Source organism: Nicotiana tabacum, chromosome 12 (genome assembly GCF_000715075.1).
Source record: "Nicotiana tabacum cultivar K326 chromosome 12, ASM71507v2, whole genome shotgun sequence".
Classification (NCBI taxonomy): Eukaryota; Viridiplantae; Streptophyta; class Magnoliopsida; order Solanales; family Solanaceae; genus Nicotiana; species Nicotiana tabacum.
The window spans coordinates 35,796,219-35,823,410 of record NC_134091.1 but is presented as its reverse complement, the minus strand read 5'-3'; the positions used below and the strand labels follow the sequence as shown (position 1 = coordinate 35,823,410).

At 38.4% G+C, this 27,192-nt stretch overlaps 1 protein-coding gene across 1 annotated transcript; it reads right to left on the bottom strand.

Moving 5' to 3' along the window:
* Positions 1–494: 494 nt before the first annotated feature.
* On the bottom strand, positions 495–7,656 carry LOC107831723 (putative pectin methyltransferase QUA2). Its single transcript, XM_016659519.2, has 9 exons — positions 7,117–7,656; positions 5,904–6,630; positions 5,684–5,816; positions 5,116–5,356; positions 3,805–4,030; positions 3,497–3,672; positions 3,085–3,388; positions 1,632–1,770; positions 495–1,006 (listed from the first exon to the last, which is right to left on the bottom strand). Exons 2-9 carry the CDS (start codon positions 6,620–6,622, stop codon positions 851–853), a joined length of 2,094 nt encoding a protein of 697 aa, XP_016515005.1. The 5' UTR covers positions 6,623–6,630; positions 7,117–7,656; the 3' UTR covers positions 495–850.
* Between the last annotated feature and the right edge of the window lie 19,536 nt (positions 7,657–27,192).

Genomic DNA, 27,192 nt, shown 5'->3' with positions numbered 1-27,192 from the left:
GAAAAAACAAAAAATTGAAAATACAAAAAAAAAATTAAAAAAAATTTGCACGGGGGTGGTGCAGAAAAAATTTTCCAAACTATTTTTTGCAACAAACAGTGAAAAATGGGAAAACATTTTCGTCATACCAAACACACCCTAAAACTTAAATACCTTGATTCTCATTTTTAAACTTAGATACAAAAACTGATGATGTGGCAACTAAGTAGTAAATTTCTAGATAAGTTAGGTTGAAATTCCTTTGTTTTGGGGTGAGTTTCATGAGTTGTATTTGAGCTACTTAATAGGTTAGTCTAAGGAAATCATTTTCCTTCAATTTCAGAAAAATATGATATCTAGAAAAATATTTTTCAAACTATTTTATGTAACCAAACAGTGAAAAATGAAAAAACATTTTCCGAAAAATGCCAAACACTTGCCAAAGATTATTAAGAATAAACTACCAAAAAGGAGAAAGAGTGCGGGGAAAGATGTCAATGCCAAAACAATTGATATGTTACAGTAGCTAAGATTGCCCTTATTGTATAAAATGCCTTCACAATTTTAATCAACATATGGCTCGTATAGTTATAATGAGACATCACAAGGAAAAACTATAGCCCTATCAATTCTCATTTGCCCTGTGCCTCAGAATGTTTAATTACATGGCCCTATGTACACCTTACGGCTACATAGGAGATGTGGTTGGTGCATTTGCAGAACCATTTGTTTTCTTCTGTTATCTTGTTTCTCTGAATGTCCAAAATTTTTGGTTCCACCCTTCTGTTGTGAACTTTATGCTGTTTAATAATATCATCAAACAAACAAATGAGTATTATCATCTACATCCTTGAGATCCCGGCCAATATTTTTAGCTTGCTTGTCTTCTAGAAAATGGTTTCTGGCAAATTAGTAGCTTCTCGTCACTGCTTTCAACCTCTACAACTCTCGCGTCCCATTTTAAACGTGATGCATGAACTCTTGCTAACTCAATAAGAGGGACAGTATCACGTATAATCACCCAGCCCTGCAGCATGTAATTAGAGGTTAGCGAAAATAACATAGACAGAGTCTAGCCAAGTGATTACGACTTTCCTAAATGAGCATGATGCATGCACTATGTTTGATTTTAGTCAGCATTCAGCTACATTAACAATGACTAGAAGTGGGTGTGTCGGGGTTTTAGTACACAAGATCGGAGGGTAAATGGCATGTTGAGGTAGAAATAATAGATATCTCATAAGTAGGGTATAATGTTCAGGTTGTAAAGAACGAATATAAACCATAATAACCTCTACGACCTCATTCCAAGTTGCAGTCTAGTGCACATGAATGGGAAGAAGAAAAGAATGCTTATAAAAAGGAAGACGGGAAAAAATGGGAAAAAGACAAGTGATGGGAAAAGTGACTACTAAGAAAAAAAGGAAATATAGTTCTCTTTGGTTCCATACCACACTTTGGTTGCTTATAAAAGAAGTGGATATATCAAAATAGAGATATCTTAATTCTATCTTGTTGCACCATTATAACCATTAGAGCTTGAAAAGTCAATACCCGTTGACCATAAATAAGTTCATCTAACTTCTGCATGATTTCAAAATGAGGTTATGCAAGGTATAGCAACAAATAAACATAGCAACAAATAAACATACCTCTGGACGAAGAACACGATCTATCTCAATAAACAGATCAAACATCAGACATCTGCTATGTTGGCCAAATTCCACTGACAGAAGTCCATTAGCATGTACTAGATCATAAGTTCTCGGATATGTTGGAAATGCCTCACACCTGCAAAGGAAATACTACGCAAAATTAGTCACTGAATCCAACCAAAAGAAAATAAATAAATAAACAGATAAAAAAGGCCGTTTTGATAAAGTTTATGAATCGAGATGAATTGCTTTTATGTGACTCGCAATCAACTATTTTGATAAGTCAACATTTTCATTACTGAAAACCAAGTCGGTTTCAAAAGTATTTAGAAGTTCGCTTATGTGTGTTAAGATGAGTCATCAACAAGCATGTATCAATCTTGCCGACTATCTATGCAATACGGTATTCCCTCTTAACAACAGAAATATAAGTTGAATAAAGAATTTTTTTTTGCTGCTTTGTACATCATTTTCACAGTTTTGAAGCAATATTCATATACACGGAAATTTGCCCTGAGAACTTCCAACACTATAACTCCAAGTAGTGAAAAGCTATATCGCAAGCTCTGTCCTCCTGCAATTCTTTCAAGACTACCTATTTTAGCCCCAAATCACACAGGCCGTTAAAGAAAAGACATTTTTTTAGGAAGCATGAAATGCATGACAAAGCTGTCTAATTAGTTATCACATCGTTACCTCCCCACCTGATTTTGTATCTCTGGTAGCTACTAAAGAAACCCCAGATGAAGATTATCCACTGACTAACTAGCACAATTTATTTTATTTTATTTTTTGCTTTTGATTAGTCAAGCACAAACCAGTACCTATAAGTACCTTCAAGAGGATAAATAAAGCTCCCAAAAAGCTAATAAAAGTGACAAGAGTTTAGACTGACAATCATATTACTCAGTTATCAGTACTTTGTTCTTTATTATGGTACACACTAACCCTCTTCATTTCAATCACAAAAAATGAGTTAATTAGCATAAAACTTCTCCAACTTTTAAGTGTCTAAAGTCAAAGCTAAAAGATAAATTTCATGTAAATAGGTGGAAAGGAACTCTGTGGGACGGTAGCTTGGTTAGGGAAATCTAGTCACTGAACATAGTTATGAGTATGACTGAATAGATTGCAGAACCAATGAGTTGTGAAAGGTGACAACTCTAAGGGAAGGATCAACCTTGAATAGAACCGACGAACATAGGCTTAATAGTGATCTGGTAATTCCAGTTCGAGATAGTACTGGTCAACCAAATAATATGACTTGTGAGGCTCATCAATTATAAAAATCAGAGTTAGGACGATCAGAAGCTGTCATCCAAATTCAATTTACTCACAGATTTATGCATCTAGCATTCTCTATATCATGTAAACAAGCAAATGTTGCATGTATTAAGAGTTGACCTTAAACAAGAACATTCCTTCACTAGAGAAAGTGAGAAGAATTTACCAATCATGCAAAACACCAACAAATCCCCTGTCGAGAATTAGGGGAAGATAATTAGGCCCACTACTGGGAATCACATTCATGACCCACGCTGACTTTCTTGCATCCAGTAGAGCAGCATTCAGACCACCAAAATGGGCATTCATGTCCAACACATTTCTAAGCATATTATAGGGAGGAGAAGGATCATCATCACCAGGTCTCTTTGGGTGATCGGAAAATATTAAAGGTGAAAGAAGTGACCAATAATTGTTAACTGCTGAATTCCAGTTAAGGGAATCCTCAGCAAGAGCTTCAGATTGCAAACCTAACAAAACACAGAGCGTTATCATTAGATGTTTAGAGGAAACTAAATAACAACATGAAACAGAGTGCTTCACATTTGAAACTTTTGAGAATGAGGATAGCCCATTACCATGAATCTTAAGTTCGCTGGAGTTTAATTTTGCCCTAGAAGGCCACTTTGTCCTTTCTTCAATTGGAATCCACCGGCGGCTTTGAGTTCCTGCAATGCATGCTTGGAGTGGTCGATAATACGGGGATTCAATGTCCTGTCCTTTACTGCAGAGAGAAGGCCCAACACCTGGTCTCCTGTAAATAGAAGCAACTTTTCATAGTCACACAATCATTGCTCACATGCCCCTTGATTAAAGATATTGCACCTATAGAGGGTCAGGGAATGGTAAGAATCAAAATGAAGATATGTGGACATGGTCTGCGCACCTTGCAAAATAACATTTCTTTAAACTTGTCTTTTTCCATACAACAGTTTCATCTTGTTGTGACAACAGCTCCCAGCACATACTTTCAGCAAAACTCCGGACGAAGTTCCATATTTTCAAGCTCACTTTGTTGCGGAGGGAGCGCTGAGTATTCGTAACAGTTGAAGTCCAGACAAAATATCCACCAGGCCTCAATAATCTATCGACTTCAACAAGAAGAATACCATCTGTACCAGAATTCAGATTTTATTAAGGTAACAAATAAATCATATAAAAGATTTAAGTTGTACATTAGTTATAGGGCACATATTTGAGAGGTGGGAAGAAACTTTATGAAGCTAATAACTAGTATAGTACCGAATCACAGAGACTTTGAAAAGTTTGCTCCTATGTCATATCAGTTCCTAAAAGGAAAGAGAAGCATTACACCCAAGAGTATGGCTTAGTGGTCAATGAAGTGGGAAGAGAACCATGAGGTCTTAAGTTCAAGTACTGGCGGATGCAAAAAATACTAGGCGATTGCAACTCTTCCCATCAGCCTAAACCTTGGCTAGTAGAGTTAACCGATACCTATGCTGGTGGGAGGTAACAGGTACCTAGTGGAATAGTCGAGGTGCGCGAGACCTAACCCGGACACTACCATCTTAAAAAAGAAACAACCAGTTAAAGGAAGCACCAACGACAAGGCCTCCCCCAAGATTCATTACTCTTCAGTGAAAATGTGAAGTAACATTTGAAAGGATCAATATAAACTAGATTATTCCCAAACTTTTGTTACCAATCGCAGTATGCAAAAGATACTGGACATCAGATTACTTGTTAAATGGCTAATGTCTAAGAACTTTTGTCAGATCCCTCTTCTTCAGGGGAGGAGCAGAGAAACCAGATAACAAATCTGTATTTGAGAAAACAAGGTGTTATTTGTGAAGGTTTATGGGATCAGCCTTGGAACTGCATCACAACATATATAATATATAAATAATATGTATAGGAGCATAGTCTGGTTGAGTAAAACACTATTCGTCAAGTTTCCACTTATTTCATTACAAATCGCCTGATGCATTTATAGAAGCTTCTTCTATGTTCCTAATGCCATTTTTGAATTATGAAATATCACTTGGTTACCAATTTATACCAAAGTGAGACCGAAATGAGGTTCTACCCGAACTTTGTACTAAACATGCGCATATGCGTAATTTTCCAGATAACGAGAAATGAAAATATTAACAATATACATATTTATGCAAGCGTCTTAAAACAAATTGGTAAATATCAGAAATTGTCACTTTCTCCAACTGGCTTATGAAAGTACCTTTCTGATCCCAGTCAACATGACATTCTGCACAATGTATCATATCAAAGGAAAGAGATGGATAAGGCAACTGCTTTGAATTGAATGATCCAATCATTGCGGGAAGACCTCTTTCAAGTGTTAGCTGAACTTGACTTCCCGAAGCTTCATAGTTTGCAACACACATGGTCAATAGTTGACTAGAAAAGAGATGTGCCCCAAAACTGCCATAACCACATCCAATATCCAAGATAGTTCGGACCTGAAAAGGAAGCAGGAATATCAAGTAATTAGAGTTTGGTGCAACTTTAACAGCACCAGACAAAAAGGAAAACTGGGGCTAAATAGAACTAATATTTCCAAATCTGATAGATAGCCGTCCTTCAAGAGCCGAAGTGAAATTTAAACGAATGTTCAATGAACAAACTATGGAGAATAATAAAAAAGATTTCATAACAAACTACAAGAATGAAAAATTTCCTTAACAGAAGATGATATAAGAGAAGGATGAAGGATGAAGGATGAAGGATGAACTTGCACAAGTGAAAGTACAACCAGAAACCAGGCCTAACAATTAGAATCCACTTACTCCAGCTTGTGCAAAATTCGATTCATTCCGTAATCCAATCATTTCTGCTATTTGATGTGAGTAGTCTTCAATGCTGTCAAACATAGCAGAGTCCGAACGAAAGGAAATTTGCTCTTCTTCTAACATCATCAACCTAAGATTGCATGAAATGAGGAGAATAAGCACAGGAGCAAATAATACAGCCATAGTTAAGCAAAAGAAACTTGTATTTTGCACTCACCTTTTTGTCAAACTTCCAGAGGAGAGTACCTCCTGTGCAGTAATATTAACATTTGCATGCCAAATGACGTCTCTACCGGTAGGCCACCTAAGAGGAATCTTGTAATTGACAGGGGGAAGTACCAAGCAAGTTTGTCTTGAACCAGGTCCACATCGGCGGTCAAACTCCTCGCCTTTAGAAAGGCCCAAATCAAGATTTTCTGACACATTGAAGCATGGAACAAAGTTCTCGGATTCGGGAGGACAGTATTCCATATCTTTCACATTTGCAGCACCAAGAGATAGCTTCCCTATGTCCCTCAAGTCCGATACTACTTGCTCCTGAAGCTGTCTGTATCCATGGTATATTTGACCTCTCGATGAAGAAGTTATCGAAATTGTCCACCAAAAGGATCCGGTAAGAGCAAGAATTATTATGACAACTAAGCTCAGCCTGATCAAAAGCAAAGTGTACTTAAGCCGATTTCGGCCAGTTCCAGGGCTAAATGGATCAGATAGTAAGCCATTTTCACCCAAACTTTGTTTTGAAGGAGAATTATCCGGAAACAGAATCCGGGAAAGGAATTTGATAGACAAAGGAGTCTGATCGCCAGCTGAGCGATTACGCTCCAAATCTTCCTTTTCTGTTTTATCTTTCATCTGAGAATCATCCCAAATATCAGGGCCATTAACTGATAACCTCCCCCCACCTAACAAACCTCTATGGAGTGGCCTTGACATGTTCCAACCTGTAACCCCCAAGAAGAAAACGTTATTCAAATAAATAAACAATAACATGAATAAATAAACTCTATCTATAGGAACAAGATCAAATCACACTTTTCCAACTAGATCCATAAGACCCCCAAATGAACTTCCATAACAGTATTATTTGCAAAGCAATAAAATGTAGCAATCCACAGTCAGAAACAGTTGAACAAAAGCAGATACATTAAACTAAACTAAAATACTAAATGCTTATGCTACTATAAGAGTGTGAACAAGTTCTTTCCTTAACCACCAAGTAAAAGCTGAGATTTAGTTGAGTAAAAATGGAAGTAAAGTCAGTTCAGTTTACTAAACAAACACAGAAATAAAAAATCCAGAACACCCCATTTTAGATCAATTCAATAAGTAAAAGCCATTGAATCTTTTTACAAAAACAAGCAAAACCCACCAAGGAAAAAACCAAGAAATCAAAGGAAAGTAGTTGCAAAAAGAGAAGCTTTGAATACCTCAAGAAAAAATAAGTGAAACCCAGTTTCTTAATAGCAAAAAGCCTTCAACTTTGCTAATCAAATTCCCAAAAATCAAGAATTGTCTTCTTGTTCTTCCTGAATTTCAGCTCCCACTGGAAAACACCACAGTGCTCTTCACATTCAAACAATTTTCACAATCTCTGACTATAAGCTTTTACCAACGCGGTTTTGGATTGTTTAGAGAGAGAGAGAGAGAGAAAAAGAGAGAGAATATAATGCAGTAGAAGTATGGATCCAATCAGTACAGGTTTGCTCACTCGTGAAAAAGAGTAAAAAGACACTCTTTCAATCTACTCCTCCTGCAAATGAGAACTGTGTACATATACATGTAGACATAGCTAATAAAATAATCAAATTTTAATTAATACGTTGCAGTAGTAATACTAATAAATTAATTAATCAAGAAACTACATGTTCTGAAAGAGGCATACACATTTCAGGCTAGTTAAGGCAGAGAGAGAAAATGAGATTACTAATAAAGACGCTAAGTGGGGGGTATTAGTAGCTTAGACTTCAAACACAACTGTAATTCTTCACTATTTTAAGATTTTTAGAGAGTGACGCAAGATGATAGGAACCGACTTTATTGAAGTCACTCGTCTTTCTTATTCTAAGATTTTCTAGTGGGTGAAATACCATTGAATAATCTTTCATTGGATCAATTATCATTTATATATATAGATTTTAAATTTTATATACTGAATATATATATGTAGATCAAATCAATATACTTAATTTTTTTTCTTTTACACAGAGGTGGATCCAGGATTTGAACCCTATGAATATGCGAGATAAGGTGGGATAAGATGTGATATTAAATTTATACCATGTTTGATTGATGGTATAAATTTATTCCAGGATAAATTCATACCGTCAACCAAAGATGGTATAAATTTAATCTCAGACTTAGTACTGAATATCTCACCTTATCCCATCAAAGTTGGGATTATTCTATCCCACATCCCAGTTGGGATAAATTAGTCCTTAGCTTGCGTACTAAACGACCCATATGGGTTCAACTTTTAAAACTTTTAGCATTAAATTTATTATATTTTTAAAGTTATGTGTTCATATCTACTAATTTTTGTAATTTTAATAAATTTTTAAATATAAATATTTACTCCGCGTTAAAAATTATGAATTCAATTGAACTCGTCGGTAATACACTACATATAGCCCTTGCTACATGTAGTTATTGTTGTAAGTCACTTTAACTTATACAGTGACGATAGTTTACTACACATTCTTCTGTAATACGTGAAGAAATACTAATAGGCACAAATATATATTATTCAAAATAGGCTCTTGGCTAAAGGCCAAATTGAATGTTTCTAATTTTCTTCTTATATAACAGCTTATGCACTTTTAACTTATATATATGATATTGATTTATGGGAAGAGTGAGAATTTGAGGGTGAGTGAAATAGTAGATCTAGGAAGTTTCTAATTTTAACAACTTGCGCCGGATTTGCCGCACCCTATTATCTTTGCTTACCCCATCCTTTTTTTTAAACATAGATAACATGGGAGTAAAATGGTCCAATTGCGTACATGGTATTGGAAATTATGTTATATGATTCGAATTGATAAACATTTCAACGTCAAAAAAACTTCATACTGTTTGTAAAATTATTAGGAGTCTAAGTTGTGGTCCAGCTGTTATGTCCACCTATTTCAGATTTTTATCAATTAATGATTGTTTTGTCACATAGACTTCCTAAGTTTATATATCTTCACCCACTAGATAATTTCAATGATTAGAACTTTCTAATTTTCAAAAATCAAATAATTACTATTTTATGTTGGACTTATTTCCTATTTGCCCCAAAAAGGATACTATTAGAAATAGTTGGAAAGGTAGTGATTCCTTCACATCTAACTACAAATCCTACGAATTTGAGAAGTTTTAATCGCCAAGCCTAATATGCTTTTGGACATAGCGAAAAAGTTATTGTTTACCCGTAAAACGGTACAGTTGAATTTGTTCGTGATTTCTAGATAAGTGAATTAATTTTATCCAACAAATAATGAAATAATTGATAAAATATAAAATATTTAGCCTTAGAATGTAGATGGAATGACAGAGCTGATGAGTCCGTGAACAGGATTTTCGGGCACAACAATGATGAGACCAAAAGCGAGAAAATGAAATTGTATTAAAATGCTGTATAGAATGTAGTTTAAGTTAGCCAGAAAATTCGTGTCACTTACAATGATAAATGAGCTCTCTATTTATAGTTATGTCTAGGGAAGGAAGTCCTAGAATCATGTCATTCTTTAATGTCAATTATGAGGGTCATTGATGAAGATGTAACGTTAGACATAAATGTCAAATTTCTTGTAACGGGCCATCATCCTTAATGTTGCAAACTATTATGTATTAAATGTTACCGGGCGCAAAGCATTTAATACTCCTTTTATGATCGTTATTCCTTCCGGTGACAAGCGGAATAGCTATGTTCGGTGGCCATCCCCATCTTGTGTTCCACGTGTCCTTCCTTTAAGCAGCCACGTGTCATGTCATATTTTTCCCTATACAGATAGTCCCACTGCTTTCCGGTGACACAATCTTGAGCTATCGGAAAGTTGGTAGAAAGCACCTTTTTGGCAGGAATTACTATAACTCTCTTTGAAGTTTTCTGACAGTTGATTAGACGCACGTCTCTCCGCATTTAATGCCCCGAACATGCGTCATCCCACGATTTCAGCACAGCTTTTGCCGATTTTCGAGGTAATCATGGCCATGAATTTAGCCGCCAAATTACTTATACGCATCATCCTCCTCTTATGTACTTCATAATTTCTCAAACTTCTAACCTGCATCTCTATTTCCCAACCTTTCTCTGGTCTTCTTCGAACTAGAAATTTTCCTTCCTTCTATTCCAATGGCTTCCTCTTCAAAACGTGTTAGTTCTTCATAGGACAAGAACAAAACCGAGGATTCCATTCCTCCAACAGTGGTTTCCATCATCCCAAGTAGTCTTAGTACTTCGAAGGATTTTGAACAAAAATTTTCTAATGTTAACCCTCGCACATGGGTTGGTAGTAGGTACCCTTCTTCTATTCGTCCATCCAGTATTCCTGCTGTGAAGGGGGACTGTTACTTCCCCGAGTTAGATATTATTGCTCCTGATTTATCGGAGCGAGTGACCCTTCCCAAGGAAGGTTTTACGTATTTTTTCACGTATCACTTTACTTTGGGTGCTTTTTCTTTGAGCGGAGAGCTCGATCCCGTGATTGCAGAATTTTGCCTTCGCTACCAATTGTGCTTGGCACAAGTGAGCCCTTCAGTATGGAGGATGGTTGCCTGCCTTCGACGCTTGTGTCAGGAAACTGGAGAAGAGCTATCATTAGCTCGTATGGTGAACCTTTATTCCCCAAAGATTTTTCGGGAAGGTATGATAATCTCTATAAATATGGCCCCCATGCTTTGTTGACTAGCATGGATGATGACAACGACCGTGGGTAGATGGAACGGTTCGTTGCAGTTGCCACCAGTGACATTATTCCAACAACGGCTTCATCCTTTCTGGTTGCTTGGAACTGTTCTCATAAGTTCCCTTTAATACACTTTCTCTTACTGAATATTCTTTCATGCCTGTATTTATCCTTCAACCTTCGTATGTTACAGCGACTCGATGGACCCCACCAGTGGTAGAAGGCTTGGACCGGTGGGTTTAGAAGATCTTGGACATCACAACACCCGAAACTCGTTCGTGGAAAGAGTTATCCCTTAAATACGGGTGGAAGGCCAAATATCATGGTAACTTTATTTTACCTTGTTTCCACTTTTTGTATATGAAGAACTTAGTTGAACCCTTCTGACTTGTTCACGAAATAAGGTCTACCTGCTGGCTCAGTTGATGTCCCCGAGGAGGATGTTTTGGCTGACCCTGCTGATGCGACGAGGCTGCTTCAGGAGGCACTTACTCGAACAGGCATCTCCGGGCCTGCTTTGGGCGCAAACGTTTCTTCACAGAGTCCCCGGCCAGAGAACAAGCAACCAAAGAGAAAATGTTCCTCTACGGTCAGGGAAAAGAATAAAAGGGCAAAGATTGATGCCCCCGAGTCATCTTCGATGGCAATGATGACTGGTCCTCCTTCCGGGCCGGTCATAGACACTGTGATGATCGATGATGATGATGAAGCTAGTGATGAGGGAGCTTCTTTACATATAAGGATATGATTATCATCATCTCAACAGGATGTTCAACCTGTTGAGACAATTGCACTAACTGACGATGACGTCTTAGCACTTTGGGGAGAATCTGATTTAGTTGAATATGCTAACTCCCACTTCTGGTCCCCAATTGTCGTAACAAGTACCGCGGGGCTGAGTACCGGGTATGTGCCGTCTTTGGTTGGCGAGCATCAAACAACCAACATTGCATTTAATGCAGCTGCTTCTCACTCTTCAACTCCATCATCTTCATCTCCACCTTCACCACCACCAGCAACTGCTAAATCATTTCCATCTTCATCCACTCTTCCAACAACGGTTGCTACATCATATCCATCGGTCGTACCTGGCCATGAAGAAGGTATCCCTCCTCCACAGTCCCCAGTTCATGGGAATTTTGGGCAAAATTATGATGCCCCTTCTGAAGATCCACAAAGGATGAGGAACATTACTCTTTTGGTCTCTACTGGGTGCAACCTGCTATCCCGGCCGGTGTAGCTTGCTAATTATCTGAAGCGTTTGGCTTCAGAAAAAGACTGGGAAAAGATTCAGACACTCTCGGGGGAGTGTTTGTTGAACAATACTATGCACAACGCCGCAGCGGTACGTTGCTTTCTTCTTCTGTTATTCTTCTACTTTTGAACAAATGTACTTGAATTTTTACCTCCTCTTGTTTTGTAGGCCAACTTTCTTGCTTCTGATGGACTTCAAAGGTTGATTCGTGAGAAGGAAGAACTTACTTCTAAATGGGATTAACTTTTGACAGAACGGGACCAGACTGTTCTCTGCCTCTCGGAACTGGAAACCAAGGCTACCGAGGCCATTGTTTTGGAGGCTCGTTTGCAGCAGAGCGAGCAATATGTTGTAACCTTAGCCAAGAAATTGGTCCGCTGAGGCTTAGATTTGATAAATTCAAAGCTTAATGGGCAGAAGTATAGAACGTCATTCTTGCTGCAACCGATTCTGAGGTTGCCTCCATTGAAAGAGTGATTAACTTGAAAGCAGCCTTGAGCTCCAAAAGTGAAGAGCATACTGATGTGGTGACAAAACATGCCCAGCTAGAAGAGAAGTATAGGAAAACTATCGAGCATAATAGGCTCTTTAGTTCAACTGTCTGTGAGTTCGATGTTAGTCTCAAATCTGCTGGGTCTGCTCGGGAAAACCTTTCCGCCAAAGGTACTCAACTCAAAGAAGAACTCAAGCGCTCAACGGCTTCCCTCATTGTTGAAAAAACTTATTCCATGTATAGCATGAAGAGAAAAACCTTGGAAGAGGACAAGACTGGTATCATTGACATTGATGCCGAAATTGCTAAGGCTCGAGAGCTTGAGTTGGCTGCAAAAAATGGGCTCCCGACGCAGTCTGACGCTCCAGGTTCTTCTGATTCCAGTTCCAAGTTTTCGGAAACTGAAGAAGGATCGGAAGGCGATGATGCCGAAGACCAAGCTGGGGAAAATGTTGAGCCATCGGTGGAACATCTACTACTCCCGGGGATGCGGATACTTCTCTTCCTCCTGATTCCGGAGACGTTGCAGTTTAACTTTTTGTTTCTTTTTCTATTTTGTACCTTTATCATTTTGACGCGTCCTTGTAAATAAAAATATATTTTTTGCTCAAGTATCGTTTGAGTCTTACTTTTGTTTGAATATTCATGCAAGTCTTTAACTTTCGTACTTGCTCAAGTATTCTGTGCAAGTTTGCTTTTTGCGTCTTTTTCGTATGTGGCTTCGGGTGTATTTTTCCTCGATGGCATTCTAGATTCCGGACATTGATTCTTTCGGAATCAACCCTTTAACGAGAGGGTTTTTATAAGAGAGGGCCCTATAAGGTTTATGGTGCTCTTAAAGAGGACCTCTCTTGTTCATTACGGCACTAACATTTGAAGTATATGTTTAACTTTCAAATGGCAAAATTAACTCATCGTTTAGATAAGAAACAAGATTAAAACAAAAGGATTTCTTTTAATTTAATTCCTTCTATTTTCAAAAGTACATAAGCATTTTGCTATGCAGAAAAGAAATTGACATGACTTGTGGTTATCTTGTACAACTTTTTTCTACGAGGCTGGCTGCGTAGTCCCCGGTCCCGATGATATATTCTATTCCCGAATTTTCGTTACCCGGTTGACGTGGCATTCAGTGTTGTCGTATCCTCATATCATTCCCCCCCAATGTTTGAATGTGAAGAATGCGAATTGGAATGCTGGAAGTCTTGTATCTTCGAAGATTCCACCAATGAATTGTTAGGTAATACTTTACTCGACAACATATCTTGTTTCCCATTAGGAACACATGCTATCAAGCGAAATAATACCTAACAGTCCTCTAGTGGTTTGTGCTCGTGAATGATCGGGTAACCTCTATTCGGTAGCAAACTTAACTTCCCGGTGGGAATTTGCTATCGAACCAAATATTACCTAATCGCCCACGAGTGAAGCCTTGGCATCGGAGATCTTATTGCTGTTGTCTTCGTAGTATACTTTCCGTCGCTGCCTCGTTAAAAACGTTGCCAAAAAACCCAATTGGGAAAAAAACTGAACGAAGGGAAAAAGAGTGCAACATATACTTTTCGTTTGACTGTTGTTTTTCAGTAGTAATATCTTTTGAGGTGAGCCACGTTCCAGTTGTTGGGCAACTTATCTCTGTTCTGGTTCTCCAACTAGTATGATCCTTTCCCAGTGATAGCTGAAATTCGGTAAGGGCCTTCCCATGTTGGGCCTAACTTGCCTGCGTTGAGTTCCCGGGTGTTTTGAGTTACCTTCCTCAAGACCAAGTCTCCTACTTTGAAATAACGGAGGTTGGCTCTTCGATTATAATATTGCTCCATTCTCTGCTTCTGAGCTGCCATTCTGACATGCGTCCAGTCCCTGCGCTCCTCGAGCTGCTCCAAGTTCATTAGCATTGCTTCATTGTTAGATTCTTTGTTCGCCTGGAAATACCTTAAGGTTGGTTCCCCTACTTCCACCGGTATCAAAGCTTATGTGCCGTACACAAGGGAAAAGGGTATCTCCCGTGCTTGACTTGGTCGTTGTTCGGTAGGCCCATAGAACCCCAAGTAACTCTTCGGGCCAGTTGCCTTTTGTTGCTTCCAACCTTTTCTTTAGATTTTGTATAATCACTTTGTTTGTTGACTCTACTTGACCATTCGCGCTCGGATGATAAAGTGAAGAGGTAATCCTCTTTATCTTCAAATCTTCAAGAAACTTTGTAACTTTTACGCTGATAAATTGAGGCCTATTGTCACATGCAATCTCTTTTGGTATTCCAAACCTGCAAATTATGTTTTTTCACAGGAATTTAACCACTTCGCGTTCTCCGATCTTATGATAAGGACCTACTTCCACCCATTTAGAAAAATAATCACTCAAAATTAAAAGAAATCTTACCTTTCCGGGAGCCGGTGGTAGTGGCCCGACGATGTCCATCCCCCATTTTATGAACGGCCACGGGGAAAGAATTGAAAGTAGGGGTTCTGGCGATTGATGTACTAGTGGTGAGTATCGTTGGCACTTATCACATTTTCGTACGATGTCTTTGGCATCTTGTTTCATACGGGGCTAGTAATATCCTGTCCGAACTAATTTCAGCACCAATTAATCTGCACCTGAGTGGTTGCCGCATATCCCTTTGTGGACTTCTCTCATGACATAGTTAGCTTCTGATGCTCCTAAGCACCGGGCCAACGGGCCTTGAAAGGATTTTTTGTACAATTGGCCTTTCTTGAAGCTATAACGTGCAGTTTTGGCGCGTAACGCTCTTAATGCTTTAGGGTCTTCGGGCAACTTTCCATGCTCGAGATAATCGATTATTTCGTTTCTCCAGTCCCAGACCAAACTAGTCGAATTCACCTCATAATATCCAAGACTGAGTTCATCAGTTGTACTACCGTTCCTGATTCTGATCCCTGGACTTCCGTTGATGAGCCCAAATTTGCCAATGCATCTGCTTCCATGTTATCTTCCCTCGAGGTATGAGTAATTGACCATTCTCAGAATCGTGCCAATAAAGCATGAACTTTTACCACGTATTGCTGCATACGTTCTTCTTTGGTGTCAAAAATTTCGTAGACCTGATTCACCACCAACTATCAATCATATTTGATTTTGATGATTTCGGAGTCAAGCCCTCGGGCCAATTCGAGCCCTGCAATCAAAGCTTCGTACTCTATTTCATTGTTAGTTAAAGGAATCGTTCTGATGGCTTGCCTTAAGGTTTCCCCCGAAGGCATGATCAAGACTATTCCAATCCAAGCCCGGACCCTTTTACGTTTGAATCTCCATCCGTAAAGAAGGTCCAAACTCCCGATGTCGATTCTGACACAATTATTGCCTCCTTGGCCGCCAGAGGCAATAGTCCCGGACTGAAATCGGCCACGAAGTGAGCCAAGACTTGTGACTTAATTGTAATCCTCGGTTTATATTCTATATCGAACTCGCTCATTTCAACGGCCCATTTGGCCAATCTACCAGAGAGCTCGGGTTTATGGAGGATATTCCTCAGAGGGAAAGTAGTCAACACAGCTAGCAGGTGGTATTGGAAGTAGGGCCTCAGCTTTCGAGCGGTGACTACGAGAGCTAAGGCCAGATTTTCCAGATGTGGGTAGCGAGTTTTTTCTCCCGTTAAAATTTTACTAACGTAATAAACGGGAGATTGCATACCTTCGTCCTCCCGGACTAAAACTGTACTTACCGCAACTTCTGAAACCGCTAGGTAGACTAGCAACGTTTCACCTTCTTTTGGTTTTGAGAGCAACAAAGGGCTTGACAAATATTTCTTCAACTCCTTCAAGGCTTGCTGACACTCCAATGTCCATTCGAAGTTGTTTTTCTTTTTGAGTAGTGCGAAGAAGCGATGACATTTTTCCGATGAACAGGAAATAAACCTGCTCAAAGCTGCCAATCTCCCTGTGAGCCTCTAGACTTCTTTTACGTTAAACAATTGATCCGGGATGTATTCTATGGCCTTGATTTTGTCAGGATTTACCTCAATTCCCTTTTGTGAGACTAGGAATCTGATAAGTGGGGATTTTGACTACTTATTAGTATTTTTTAACTTTCGTTTTAGTCCAAAAGCATTTAATTATGTTTCCGAAAACTGATAAAATATGCTTAATTGCAGAAATATTAGAAGATGAGCTTCCAAGATGAAATCCAACTCAAGAATGAGTAATCTGAACTCAAGAACAAAAATAGGCACAAAAGCTCAAAAGTGCGGACCGCAGAATATCATCTGTGACCGCAGGTCGTGAAGAAATTCCCATCAGAGAAATGTGAAAAGTGCGGTCTGCACATAAATTGTGCGGCCGCAAGAGCTGGGTTAGAGAAAAAGTTTAGAGAACCTGCATCTCAAAGTGCGGATCGCACAATTATTGTGCAGCCGCAGAAGAAGAGCCACGCGGGCGCACTCACATTTGTGCGGATCGCAGAAGAGCAAGGCGCGGCCGCACTCAGAATTATGCGGACTGCAAAAAAAATAGTGCGGCGCAGATCAGAATTATGTGGCCGCAGATTTCCACTCCTGTCAAGCTGAAGAAAAGTGCGGACCGCACATGGAATTGTGCGGCCGGAGAACCTCCGAAAGGGCATTTTTGTCCGAAAATTCCAGCTTTGTATAAATAGAATAGTTTCACCTTCTTAGGTCAATTTTTGATATCAGCTGCTACAGTAGACGGTTTCTTTTACTCATTTTAGTAGTTTTTTCTATTTGAGCTTTTTGAATATTGATTTCATCATTTTAATTATCAATAAGGGTTTAATTATCATTTCTTCTCCCGTTTCTTCTAGTTTAAGTATGAGTAGCTAAATTTTCACTAGGGTTGTGACTCAACCCTAGTGTGTAAACTTAATGGGTGTTTGATTTATTGCTTGTTTATGGTTGGGTGTTTATTATCTAGCCTTGTTCTTATTTTTAGTTGAAGAATTAATGGTTGCAAACATTACTTCATGCCTATTTGATTTAGTCTCTACTTGAGAAAGAAAGACTTACTCTAGGAAAACTTGGCTAGCAAGAAATTGGGTCAATCTAGAGATTGATAAGCCCAATTAAAGGGTTGAACCTAGAGATAGTAAAACCCGACTTGAGCTTCTTATCAACTATTTTGTTCAATACCCATTTGGACTTGAGAAAGCCAAATTGGGCAAAATCACTCTCTGACCGAGAGGTATTGAGTGGGTACTTGAGTGTTGATTGCTATAATACACCCCAACCAATAAAATAAGATTTAAAGTTTACAACCCATTAGGTAAACACCTAGGTGAAGGTCATAGCCCTAGGCCTTTTATATCATTTGGAAAACAACAAAAATAATTTCTCCATCTACCACTTCGAAGAGAGTTGTCTTCATTACTCCCTCAGCGTTTGTGAGCAGAAAAATTTCTCTCCGGGTTGTCACATTTGTGAGGTTGAATCTGACGAGGAGTTTCGTTATCGGGATAATGCTTCCAGTGAGTTTAGCTTGCTCCAATACTCTCCATTGTATGATATTAGTTGAACTTCCTGGATCCACTAAAACACATTTTTAAATTTTAAAATCTAACACATTTAAAGAAATTACCAGTGCGTCATTATGCGGTAGCAGTATTCCATCTGCATTTTCATCCGTAAATGTGATACGTCTTCCCGGAGCCTTTTACTATGAGTTATCGATACTTTTGTCTTCTTCGCTGCTGAAAAGGTGACCCCGTTAATTTCATTTCCTCCGAAGATCATGTTGATCGTTTGGCTTGGGTGATTCTTCTCTTGCTTTTGAGGTTTCTGCGTCGCCCCTATTCCGACCATAATTGTTTTTAGCTCGGTCACTCAAGAATTCTCTGAGGTGACCATTCTTTAACAATGTTGCCACTTCTTCCCAGAGGTGTCGACAGTCCCCAGTCTGGTGGACGTTAGTGCCATGGTATTCACACCATAAATTGGGATCCATCTGGTTGGGATTAGATTTCATAGGTCTCGGGAATCGTGCCTCTTTGATATTTCTCACTGTTGATACCAACTCCACCACACTGACGTTGAAGTTATACTCCGACAACTTTGGGTAAGAAGAATCTCGTGACCCCGAGATTTCTCTATCCTGTAGCGATCTGTTGTTCCGGCCACGATCGGTCCTCCTATCAATGGTGAATTTGTGTGATGTCCGGAAGCTCCTGCCACGACCTTCTGTCCGTTCATAGGGCAAAAATCGACCCCTCGAAGTCCGTCTATCTGTGTCAATATCATCTTTCATTTTTTCTCTATTCTTTTCCCGTCCTTTGTTCGACAATGGAAAGCCAATCTGATTATCTTCGATCCTTATTTTCGACTCGTACTAGTTGTGGACATCTGCCCAAGTCGTCGCTTGATAATCGAGCAGACTTTTCTTCAACTTCCGGGAAGCGTCCGAACTTCTCGAATTTAAACCTTTAGTGAACGCTTCATCCGCTCATTCATCCGAGACTGCCGGTAGTACCATCCTTTCGTTCTGGGATCGGGTAACGAACTCTCGTAATAATTTGGATTCTCCCTGCGCGATCCTGAATATGTCGGCCTTTCAGGCTTGTACCTTTCTGGCACCAGCATGAGCTTTGATGAAAGAATCTGCGAGCATATCAAAGGAATCGATGGAATGCTCGGGAAATAATGAATACCACGTTAAAGCTCCCCTGGTGAGAGTCTCACCAAAGTTTTTCAGCAACACAGATTCAATTTCGTGAAGAGCCAAATTATTTCCTTTCACTGCTGTTGTGTAGGTGGTAATGTGCTCCTATGGAGATGAAGTTCCGTCATACTTCGGCACTTCGGGTATTTTGAACCGCTTCGGGATTAATTCCGGGGCCGCATTCGGTTTGTACGGTAATTGAATATACTTCTTCGAGTTTGGGCCTTTCAATACTGGTGGTGCACTCGGGATTTGATCCATGCGGGCGTTTACTTCCTTCATGAATCGCAAAAATTCTTCCTTGAACGGATCGTTACAGTTGTTGAGGCCGGATCTACTCCCCCCAGCCCCGTCGGAGCCAACTTCGTCCCTGGGAGTGTCATTGTCGACTCTCTGCATCGTTTGGTTTGTGGGAACATCGGGAGGAATTGGATCTCACCTGTTCACATTATTTGAAGCACCTAATAGTGCCTGTTTTAGTTCCGTCATAACCTGATCCTGCCGCGTGAGATGGCCTAGAATGATTGCTTGTTGCTCTTGCAGGACCCTCACTGCATCCGCTACATGCTCCTCATCAGCACCATCAGGAGTCGTCTCCCGAACCCGTCGAGGGTACCGCCCGTCATGCACTGGTGTGGCGTCATTCCCCTCATTGCGAGTGTCATTGATTGAATCCTCGAAATGAGCTTGTTCCCCTTGAATTTTAGGGTTGCATGTGCCGTTAACAGTGTTATCCGCCATTTCTTTTGTGATTTTTGCTAAGACAAAATAATCAAATACGTTAGTAAAAAAGGCAAGGATCAATTTAATCGCATGACTGTCTAGGCCCCACGGTGGGCGCCAAACTGTTTACCTGTAAAACGGTACAGTTGAATTTGTTCGTGATTTCTAAATAAGTGAATTAATTTGATCCAAATAATAATGAAATAACTGATGAAATATAAAATATTTAGCCTTAGAATGTAGATGGAATGACAGAGCTGATGAGTCTGGGAACAGGGTTTTCGGCCACAACAATGATGAGACCAAAAGCGAGAAAATAAAATTGTATTAAAATGTTGTATAGAATGTAGTGTAAATTAGCCAGAAAATTCGTATCCCTTATAATGATAACTGAGCTCTCTATTTATAGTTATGTTTAGGGAAGGAAGTCCTAGGATCATGCCCTTCTTTAATGTCAATTATGAGGGCCATTGATGAAGATGTAACGTTAGACATAAATGTCAAATTTCTTGTAACGGGCCATCATCCTTAATGCTGCAAAATATTCTGTATTAAATGTTACCGGACGCAAAGTATTTAATACTTCTTTTATGATCGTTATTCCTTTCGATGACAAGCGGAATAACTATGTTCAGTGAACATCCACATCTTGTGTTCCACGTGTTATTCCTTTAAGCGGTCACGTGTAATATCGTATTTTTTCCGGTACAGTTATAAGTGTTCACGCAAACAAGTGTGAGAAAAGCGAAGTACAAAACTACTGCTTCCCCTGACGGACTAAATACAATAATTATCGCTTCCCCGACTAACTAAAATACAATAATTACGACTTACTTTGATTCAAAAGAAAGGCAAAGAGTGGTAATAAACTTTGTGTACTCAATGGTTAAACCACAAAAAGAAAGGGGGTAGGGGTGGGGGTAGGGGAGAGGGGAGTAATATAGCTAGTTATGTAAAAACAAGATTGGACATGGAAAGGGGGTGGAGAGAGAGGCTGTAGGCTCCACACAATTAATGTGATTCGAGAAGATAAATGAATAACGGCAGAGACTTGTTATAAAATACAAATTCCTATCCTTCATAGGTATGCAGGTCAAAAATCATGTACTATAAAAAGTCTGCACTTTTAACTATAGCTTGAATGGCTTTACTCTCCTTTTGCTATTTACTCAAGTACAACTATGTCCATGTAACTTTTCTCAGGTTATATATGTGTGATTTCATTTTCAACACCAAATAGAGCAAAAAGAAAGTGATCAAGACTGTAATATTTGGATACAAAAATTCAGGAATTGTTATTTGTTATAACGAATGTCATTAGAATAAGTACAGATAGAAATGCTGTACTAGCTTTTAGCAATTGGTTCTTTCTTCAAGATCAAGATTGTCTAATGTCGTACTTAATCACTGCTAGTAACTAGCTAATTGTAATAAAAATTCTCTTTTTAAATGACACATAGAATCACGTATTTGCTTTATGATGGATTTAGCTCAGTTTGATTGGCCGACAACCTTCTCTAAATCTAAGCTAGGTCTGGTCCATAAGTTTCCTCTAACTGAGGGAACATTAAAGAAAAGGAAAGAAGTGAAAACAACGTTGTCGTTTCAACAAATTAAACAACAATAGAGATAAGGAATAGACTGATAGTTCTATTTTTTTTTGGGTAATAATAGACTGGTATTCAAGGACATATTGGAAATTGCAACAAAGTTATTAGTAACGTTAAATGGAAAAAAGAAAGAAAGAGAGGGGGTGATAAAATATGAAAAGTGCATATTTTTGAGTATATTTGCATATTAATTCTTATGGGAATCGCGGGAGATTAGGTGATTTTTAAAGTGAAATATGCTCATTATGTGTTTCAATGTATAGGAACGATTTTGGATGATAAATGATCAAAACATGACAATTTGACACAAAAAGGAAGAGATGAAAAGAATTGAGAGCTCGTCCAATCTCGTGCGTGGCACGAAAACGGACGCAAAAAAGGAAAAAACTGAAGACACAAAACAACGAAGTGAAGTGAAGGCACGGATCGCTTCGCGAACTAGAAAATTGCAAAACCTGAGTCGCGTCCATGGGCGCACGAAGGCAGACGCAGATTCCAGCTCTCCTATCCGAGATTGGATTGTATTAGATGGCCCTCCACCCTACCTAGGTCATATAAATACATCCTAAAACGTAACTTTGGAGGAGAAGACACTACTTTAGGGTTACACAACACCTTTGGAGGCAAGAATACACTAGGAACAAGGAGGAAGATTCAATCATGAGTTTTTCCTTTCTTCTTCATGTTTTCTATTGTTGGTTATGAATTTTAGTATTGTATTTTCACATACTACTATGAGTAGCTAATTTATTATTTAGGGTTTTGATGGAACCTTTTGGAGGAAGAATTCTTGTTAAGTTTCAATATAATTTAGCTTTTGAATTTCTTTACTTGTTCAACTACATGCTTATTTTTGTTGATTGAATGGCCATCAATTGACTGTGCTTATTTATTATGTATTGCTTGGGAAATGGTACATATTTAGGTAGTTGTTGAACAAAGTCACTCCTAACGTATATGAGGAGTCAATACGACATGTTTAAAGGTGGGTTTAGGAAAAATAAAGCCTTGACGTGGTCATAGTGAGCGGTAAGATTATGCCAGCTAACGTAATTCGGAAGAATATGTCTAGTAAATTATTGTAGTTGATCAAGAGAGAATTACGACACCTGAAGTGCTCATGATCAGTAGAGAATAATTAGGCGAAATTATAGGAGACGTAGCGGGAAGGATTCCGACAATTGGAGAAATCATAACTCTAGACCTTCTTAATCTTGTCTCCAACCCTTAGTATCTTTAGTTGTTAATTTACTATTTTAATTTGTCAGTTAATTAGTTAGACATAAGAATCTTAATATTTATAACTTAGGAATTGTTCAAGCTTGTCTTCTTGGTAATAGTGAACAATTGTAGCTAAACCTTAGTTCTCTATGGAATTTCGACTCCGGACTCTTAGACCGAATTATATTTGCAGTGATCGCTTATCCTTTTTAAGACTAGAGTTGGGCATGATCAAATTTTGGCGCCGTTGCCGGGGAACTAATGGTGTAGCTGTAGGTGTACATATTGTTATGTTTCAAATTTGAACTTTTATTTTGTTTTCTAGTATTTGGCTTTTTTTATTTTTGTTTTACTTGTTGATTTGAGAAACATGGCATCTTGAAATTATGAGAGTTTTGATGTTGATACTTCTACTTTTGATCCTCCTTATGCATATTGTGGAGAAAATCACCCACGGCAAAATTATTAAAATATTTCCGAGAGCGAGTTATGTGCACCAACTCAATCTTATATGCGGAATGTGTGTGATGTGTGCGGTGGTCAAAATAGTCACTTTCATGGTTGTGCTTATATTTCTTATCCTCCTCCAACTCCTTACTATGATAGTTCTACTTTTTTTTGTGAGGTTAACAGGAACAAAGAACCCGGAGATGACGACCTGAAAAAGATTAAGGAAATGCTAAGGTACCTTGTGAAAAAAATGATGAGGCACAACTGCGGATACAAAGGCAAGATGCAACTATTTGCAACTTGGAGGCTCAAGTGAGTCAACTAGTTGAAGCTTTTAATGCTCAACATGTTAATATTATGGATAGTAGCCAGGAGCAGTGTGCATTAGAGATGGAAATTGAGGTGTGGAGGGGTCCAAAGTAGAACACCAACACTCTAACCAGCTAGAATTTGAGAATGTCGATGTTGAAGAAGTAATTAGAGTCAACCAAGGATATTGAGGATACAAATTTAGTTGACTCTAGTGTGATTGGTGTTGAGGATGTCGAAAATCTTGAAGTTCATGTATTTGAGCGCGTTGGACCTCATTCCAAATACTTCTCTACATTATGTTCGGATGGTGAAATGAGAATGGATCCTTACGAACATTAAAAAGAGTCCAGGAAAGAGGTAGATGAGCCTTATGTTTTGAAATTTTTAAGGCCGTCTAGGCAAGGTAACACTCCTCGGTCGAGAGCTAAAAAGTGCATGAGAATTTATTTAATTTTTGGCTCGCAAGAATTTATACCGCCCCAGGAGCATAATCATAAACTTGAAGCAAAACTTGGGTTTCGATTCACAAGCTCGAGGTGGAGGCAAAAAGTGATCGTGTCGTGGCGCGACGTTAAATTAAGCGCTTGTTGGGAGGCAACCGAACTTTACTGCTTTTTTATTTTTAATTCTTTTTAAAAAAAAATTGTAATGTCACTTTTTTATTTTCTAGGAGCATGAGAAGCAAATCCATTAAAAGAAAGCAAAGCAAGTGAGATGGTGAGAACTAAGTGTGAGGTGCCCGCACAAAGAATCAAGTCTGGAAAAAGTCTGAGTACCCCATGAACTGCTAATGCTTCGGTCTATGGCCTACCAGGGAGTTTTTTTTACCCTCTTGTATTTATGGGTGTGCATTGGGGACAATTCACAATTTTAAGTATGGGGTGAAGAGACTATTTGGGTGGATTCCTATGCTAGTTTAGTTGTGTTATTTTATATGTGTTCAAAATAAATTGAAAAATAAAATTAGGTAGAAATAATCCCTCTTGGTTTTTCTTATGTCCACGGTTCTTTTCCAAGGGATGACTTTTTGAATCGGGTAGTAATTTTTTTTAAAGTAGAATTTTCAAAAAGATTTGGACTTTTCTCAATGATGGACTTCCTAGACAGTTTTCTTTAGGGTATTAAATCTAAAAAAAAATACAAAAAGATTTATTTTTTCTTTCCCTTGGTTGTTTTGAACTGATCATGGAATGAGAAGAACTTGAGTATCTACGCTTTTTGATATGTTTTATATCGGGGCTTAGAACTGGAGCATTTGTTCTGAGTACTTTCTTCTTGATTCTTGTGACTATATGCCTTGAGAGTATATGTGACTTATTTTGACACTTAGGCTCATCTTTTAACTCCTATTATGTATGTCTTATGTGATTGAATAATATTATGACTGTGCTTAGTTGCCTTAACTTGATTCGAGTCTGAGCCGTCCTGAGTAGTCATGTGCATTGTGTGAGGTGAGATATTTGATTGTACTCTGTGTCGTCCCTTGCTAGTCTAGAACTTGCCTTGTATATGAGTTGAAGCGAAATAAGTAAGTTTTGCGAGTCTAGAAAATGATATAGGCTTTTTTTTGATTGACCTCCGAGCTACTTGCCTACCAGTGATAAAATTATCCTTTGTTAGCCCATTTGAGCCTGTAAACCTTTTCTTTGGTACCCACATTACAAGACGAATTCCTTTTGTTCTTTATTAAATCTTGTTGAACCTTTACCTCCTAAAGCATTTAAGTCGCTAGAAGAGAAGGAAAACAGACTGGGGTAGTTTTTGAGTGGAACCATAAAAAGGTTAAAAGGCGCATGTGTGTATTGAGAGAGCCAATACACACATGCATATACCAATTTATGGAGGGTGTTGAAAAGATTTTGAAAAAAAAATAAAAAATAAAAAAATCCCTCCAATTCAATTTGATATGTGCTAGTGCTTATGTAGATATTCTTAAAGTCAATAGGCTACATTATGTACGGTTTAGTAGCGATATGTTGAGTGATCATGAAGATGATGTGCTTAAAAGTTAAAGTGTATTGTATTAAAAGTGCTTAGGAGGGTTAGTCACTATTATCCATATCTATCCTACCCGTCTCTTAGCCTGCATTACAACCCATGAAGACCTAATTAATCCTATACTTTACGACCTTAAATTAGTAGAGACTTACATTACGAGCAAGCCTATGGTACGAGCTGTGGGGGCACATTAGTTTCTTTGCGAGAGTGAGTGAATTCTTTCATTCTGTGAGTCCTTAAATTATACTTGAATTCATATTTGAGTGTGCGGACTGAATACTCTCTTTGTTTTGTTGTTAAAGGCACATGCTTATAATGGATTGGCAAGGAACTCGTATCTTTAGTTGGCACAAGAAGCGAGTTACAAAGAGGAATATACTAAAGTCATCTTTTGAGGCTAGAATGTTAGAAAGAGTCACACAAATATCTTAAATAGCCTTGGCATAATTATAAACCTTGAGGAAAAGTATAAATAGTGCTTATGCTAGGTTCTAAGCATTGATATAAACCATTGTCATTGGTAGGATGCTTGGGTATGTTTTAAAATGTGTTACTTGCCGACGTGCTTAATTTTAAGTTGCTCGAGGACGAACAAGAGTTTAAGTGTGAGATGGTGATAAATGATGAAAAATACATATTTTTGAGTATATTTGCATATTAATTCTTATGGGAGTCGCAAGAGATTAGGTAATTTTTGAAGTGAAATATGCTCATTATGTGTTTCTTATATGTAGGAATGATTTTAGATGATAAATGATCAAAAGATGACAATTTGACACAAAAAGGAAGAGATGGAAAGAATTGAGAGCTCGTCCAATCTCGTGCGTGGCACGAAAACGGACATGGAAAAGGAGAAAACTGAAGGCACAAAACAGTGAAGTAAAGTGAAGGCACGGATCGCTTTGCGAACTGGAAAACTGCAAAACCTGAGTCCACGTCCATGGGCGCACGACGTGCGAAGGCAGACGCAGATTCCAGCTCTCCTATCCGAGATTGGATTGTATTAGAAGGCCCTCTACCCTACCTAGGTCATATAAATACATCCTAAAAAGTAATTTTGGAGGAGGAGACACTACTTTAGGGTTACACAATACCTTTGGAGGCAAGAATATATTAGGAACAAGAAGGAAGATTCAACCATGAGTTTTTCCGTTCTTCTTCCTGTTTTCTATTGTTGGTTATGAATTTTAGTATTGTATTTTCACATACTACTATGAGTAGCTAATTTATTATCTAGGGTTTTGATGGAACCTTTTGGAGGATGAATTCTTGTTAAGTTTCAATATAATTTAGCCTTTAAATTTCTTCACTTGTTCAACTACATGCTTATTTCTGTTGATTGAATGGCCATCAATTAACTGTGCCTATTTATTATGTATTGCTTGGGAAAGGGTACATATTTAGGCAGTTGTTGAACAACGTTACTCCTACGTATATGAGGAATTAATACGACAGGTTTAAATATGGGTTTAGGAATAACAAAGCCTTTACGTAGTCATAGTAAGCGGTAAGATTGTGCCAGCTAGCGTAGTTCGGGAGAATATGTCTAGTAAATTATTGTAGTTGCTCGGGAGAGAATTACGACACCTGAAGTGCTCATGATCAGTAGAGAATAATTAGGCGAAATTATAGGAGACGTAGCAGGAAGGATTCCGACAATTGGGAAAATCATAACTCTAAATCTCCTTAATCTTGTCTCCAACCCTAGTATCTTTAGTTGCTAATTTATTATTTTAATTTGTTAGTTAATTAGTTAGACATAAGAATCTTAATATTTATAACTTAGGAATTGTTCAAGCTTGTCTTCTTGGTAATAGTGAACAGTTGTAGCTAAACCTTAGTTCTCTGTGGGATTCGACTCCGGACTCTTAGACCGTATTATATTTGCAGCGATCGCTTATCCTTTTTAGGACTAGAGTTGGGCGTGAT

What these genes read in the sequence shown, in the direction of transcription:
- LOC107831723 (XM_016659519.2), bottom strand. Translation starts at nt 6,622, where the DNA reads ATGTCAAGGCCACTCCATAGAGGTTTGTTAGGTGGGGGGAGGTTATCA. An exon ending in CGAATTTTGCACAAGCTGGA is followed by an intron (nt 5,357 to 5,683) that starts GTAAGTGGATTC and finishes CTTCCTTTTCAG; the next exon opens with GTCCGAACTATCTTGGATAT. An exon ending in TGTTGACTGGGATCAGAAAG is followed by an intron (nt 4,031 to 5,115) that starts GTACTTTCATAA and finishes ATTCTGGTACAG; the next exon opens with ATGGTATTCTTCTTGTTGAA.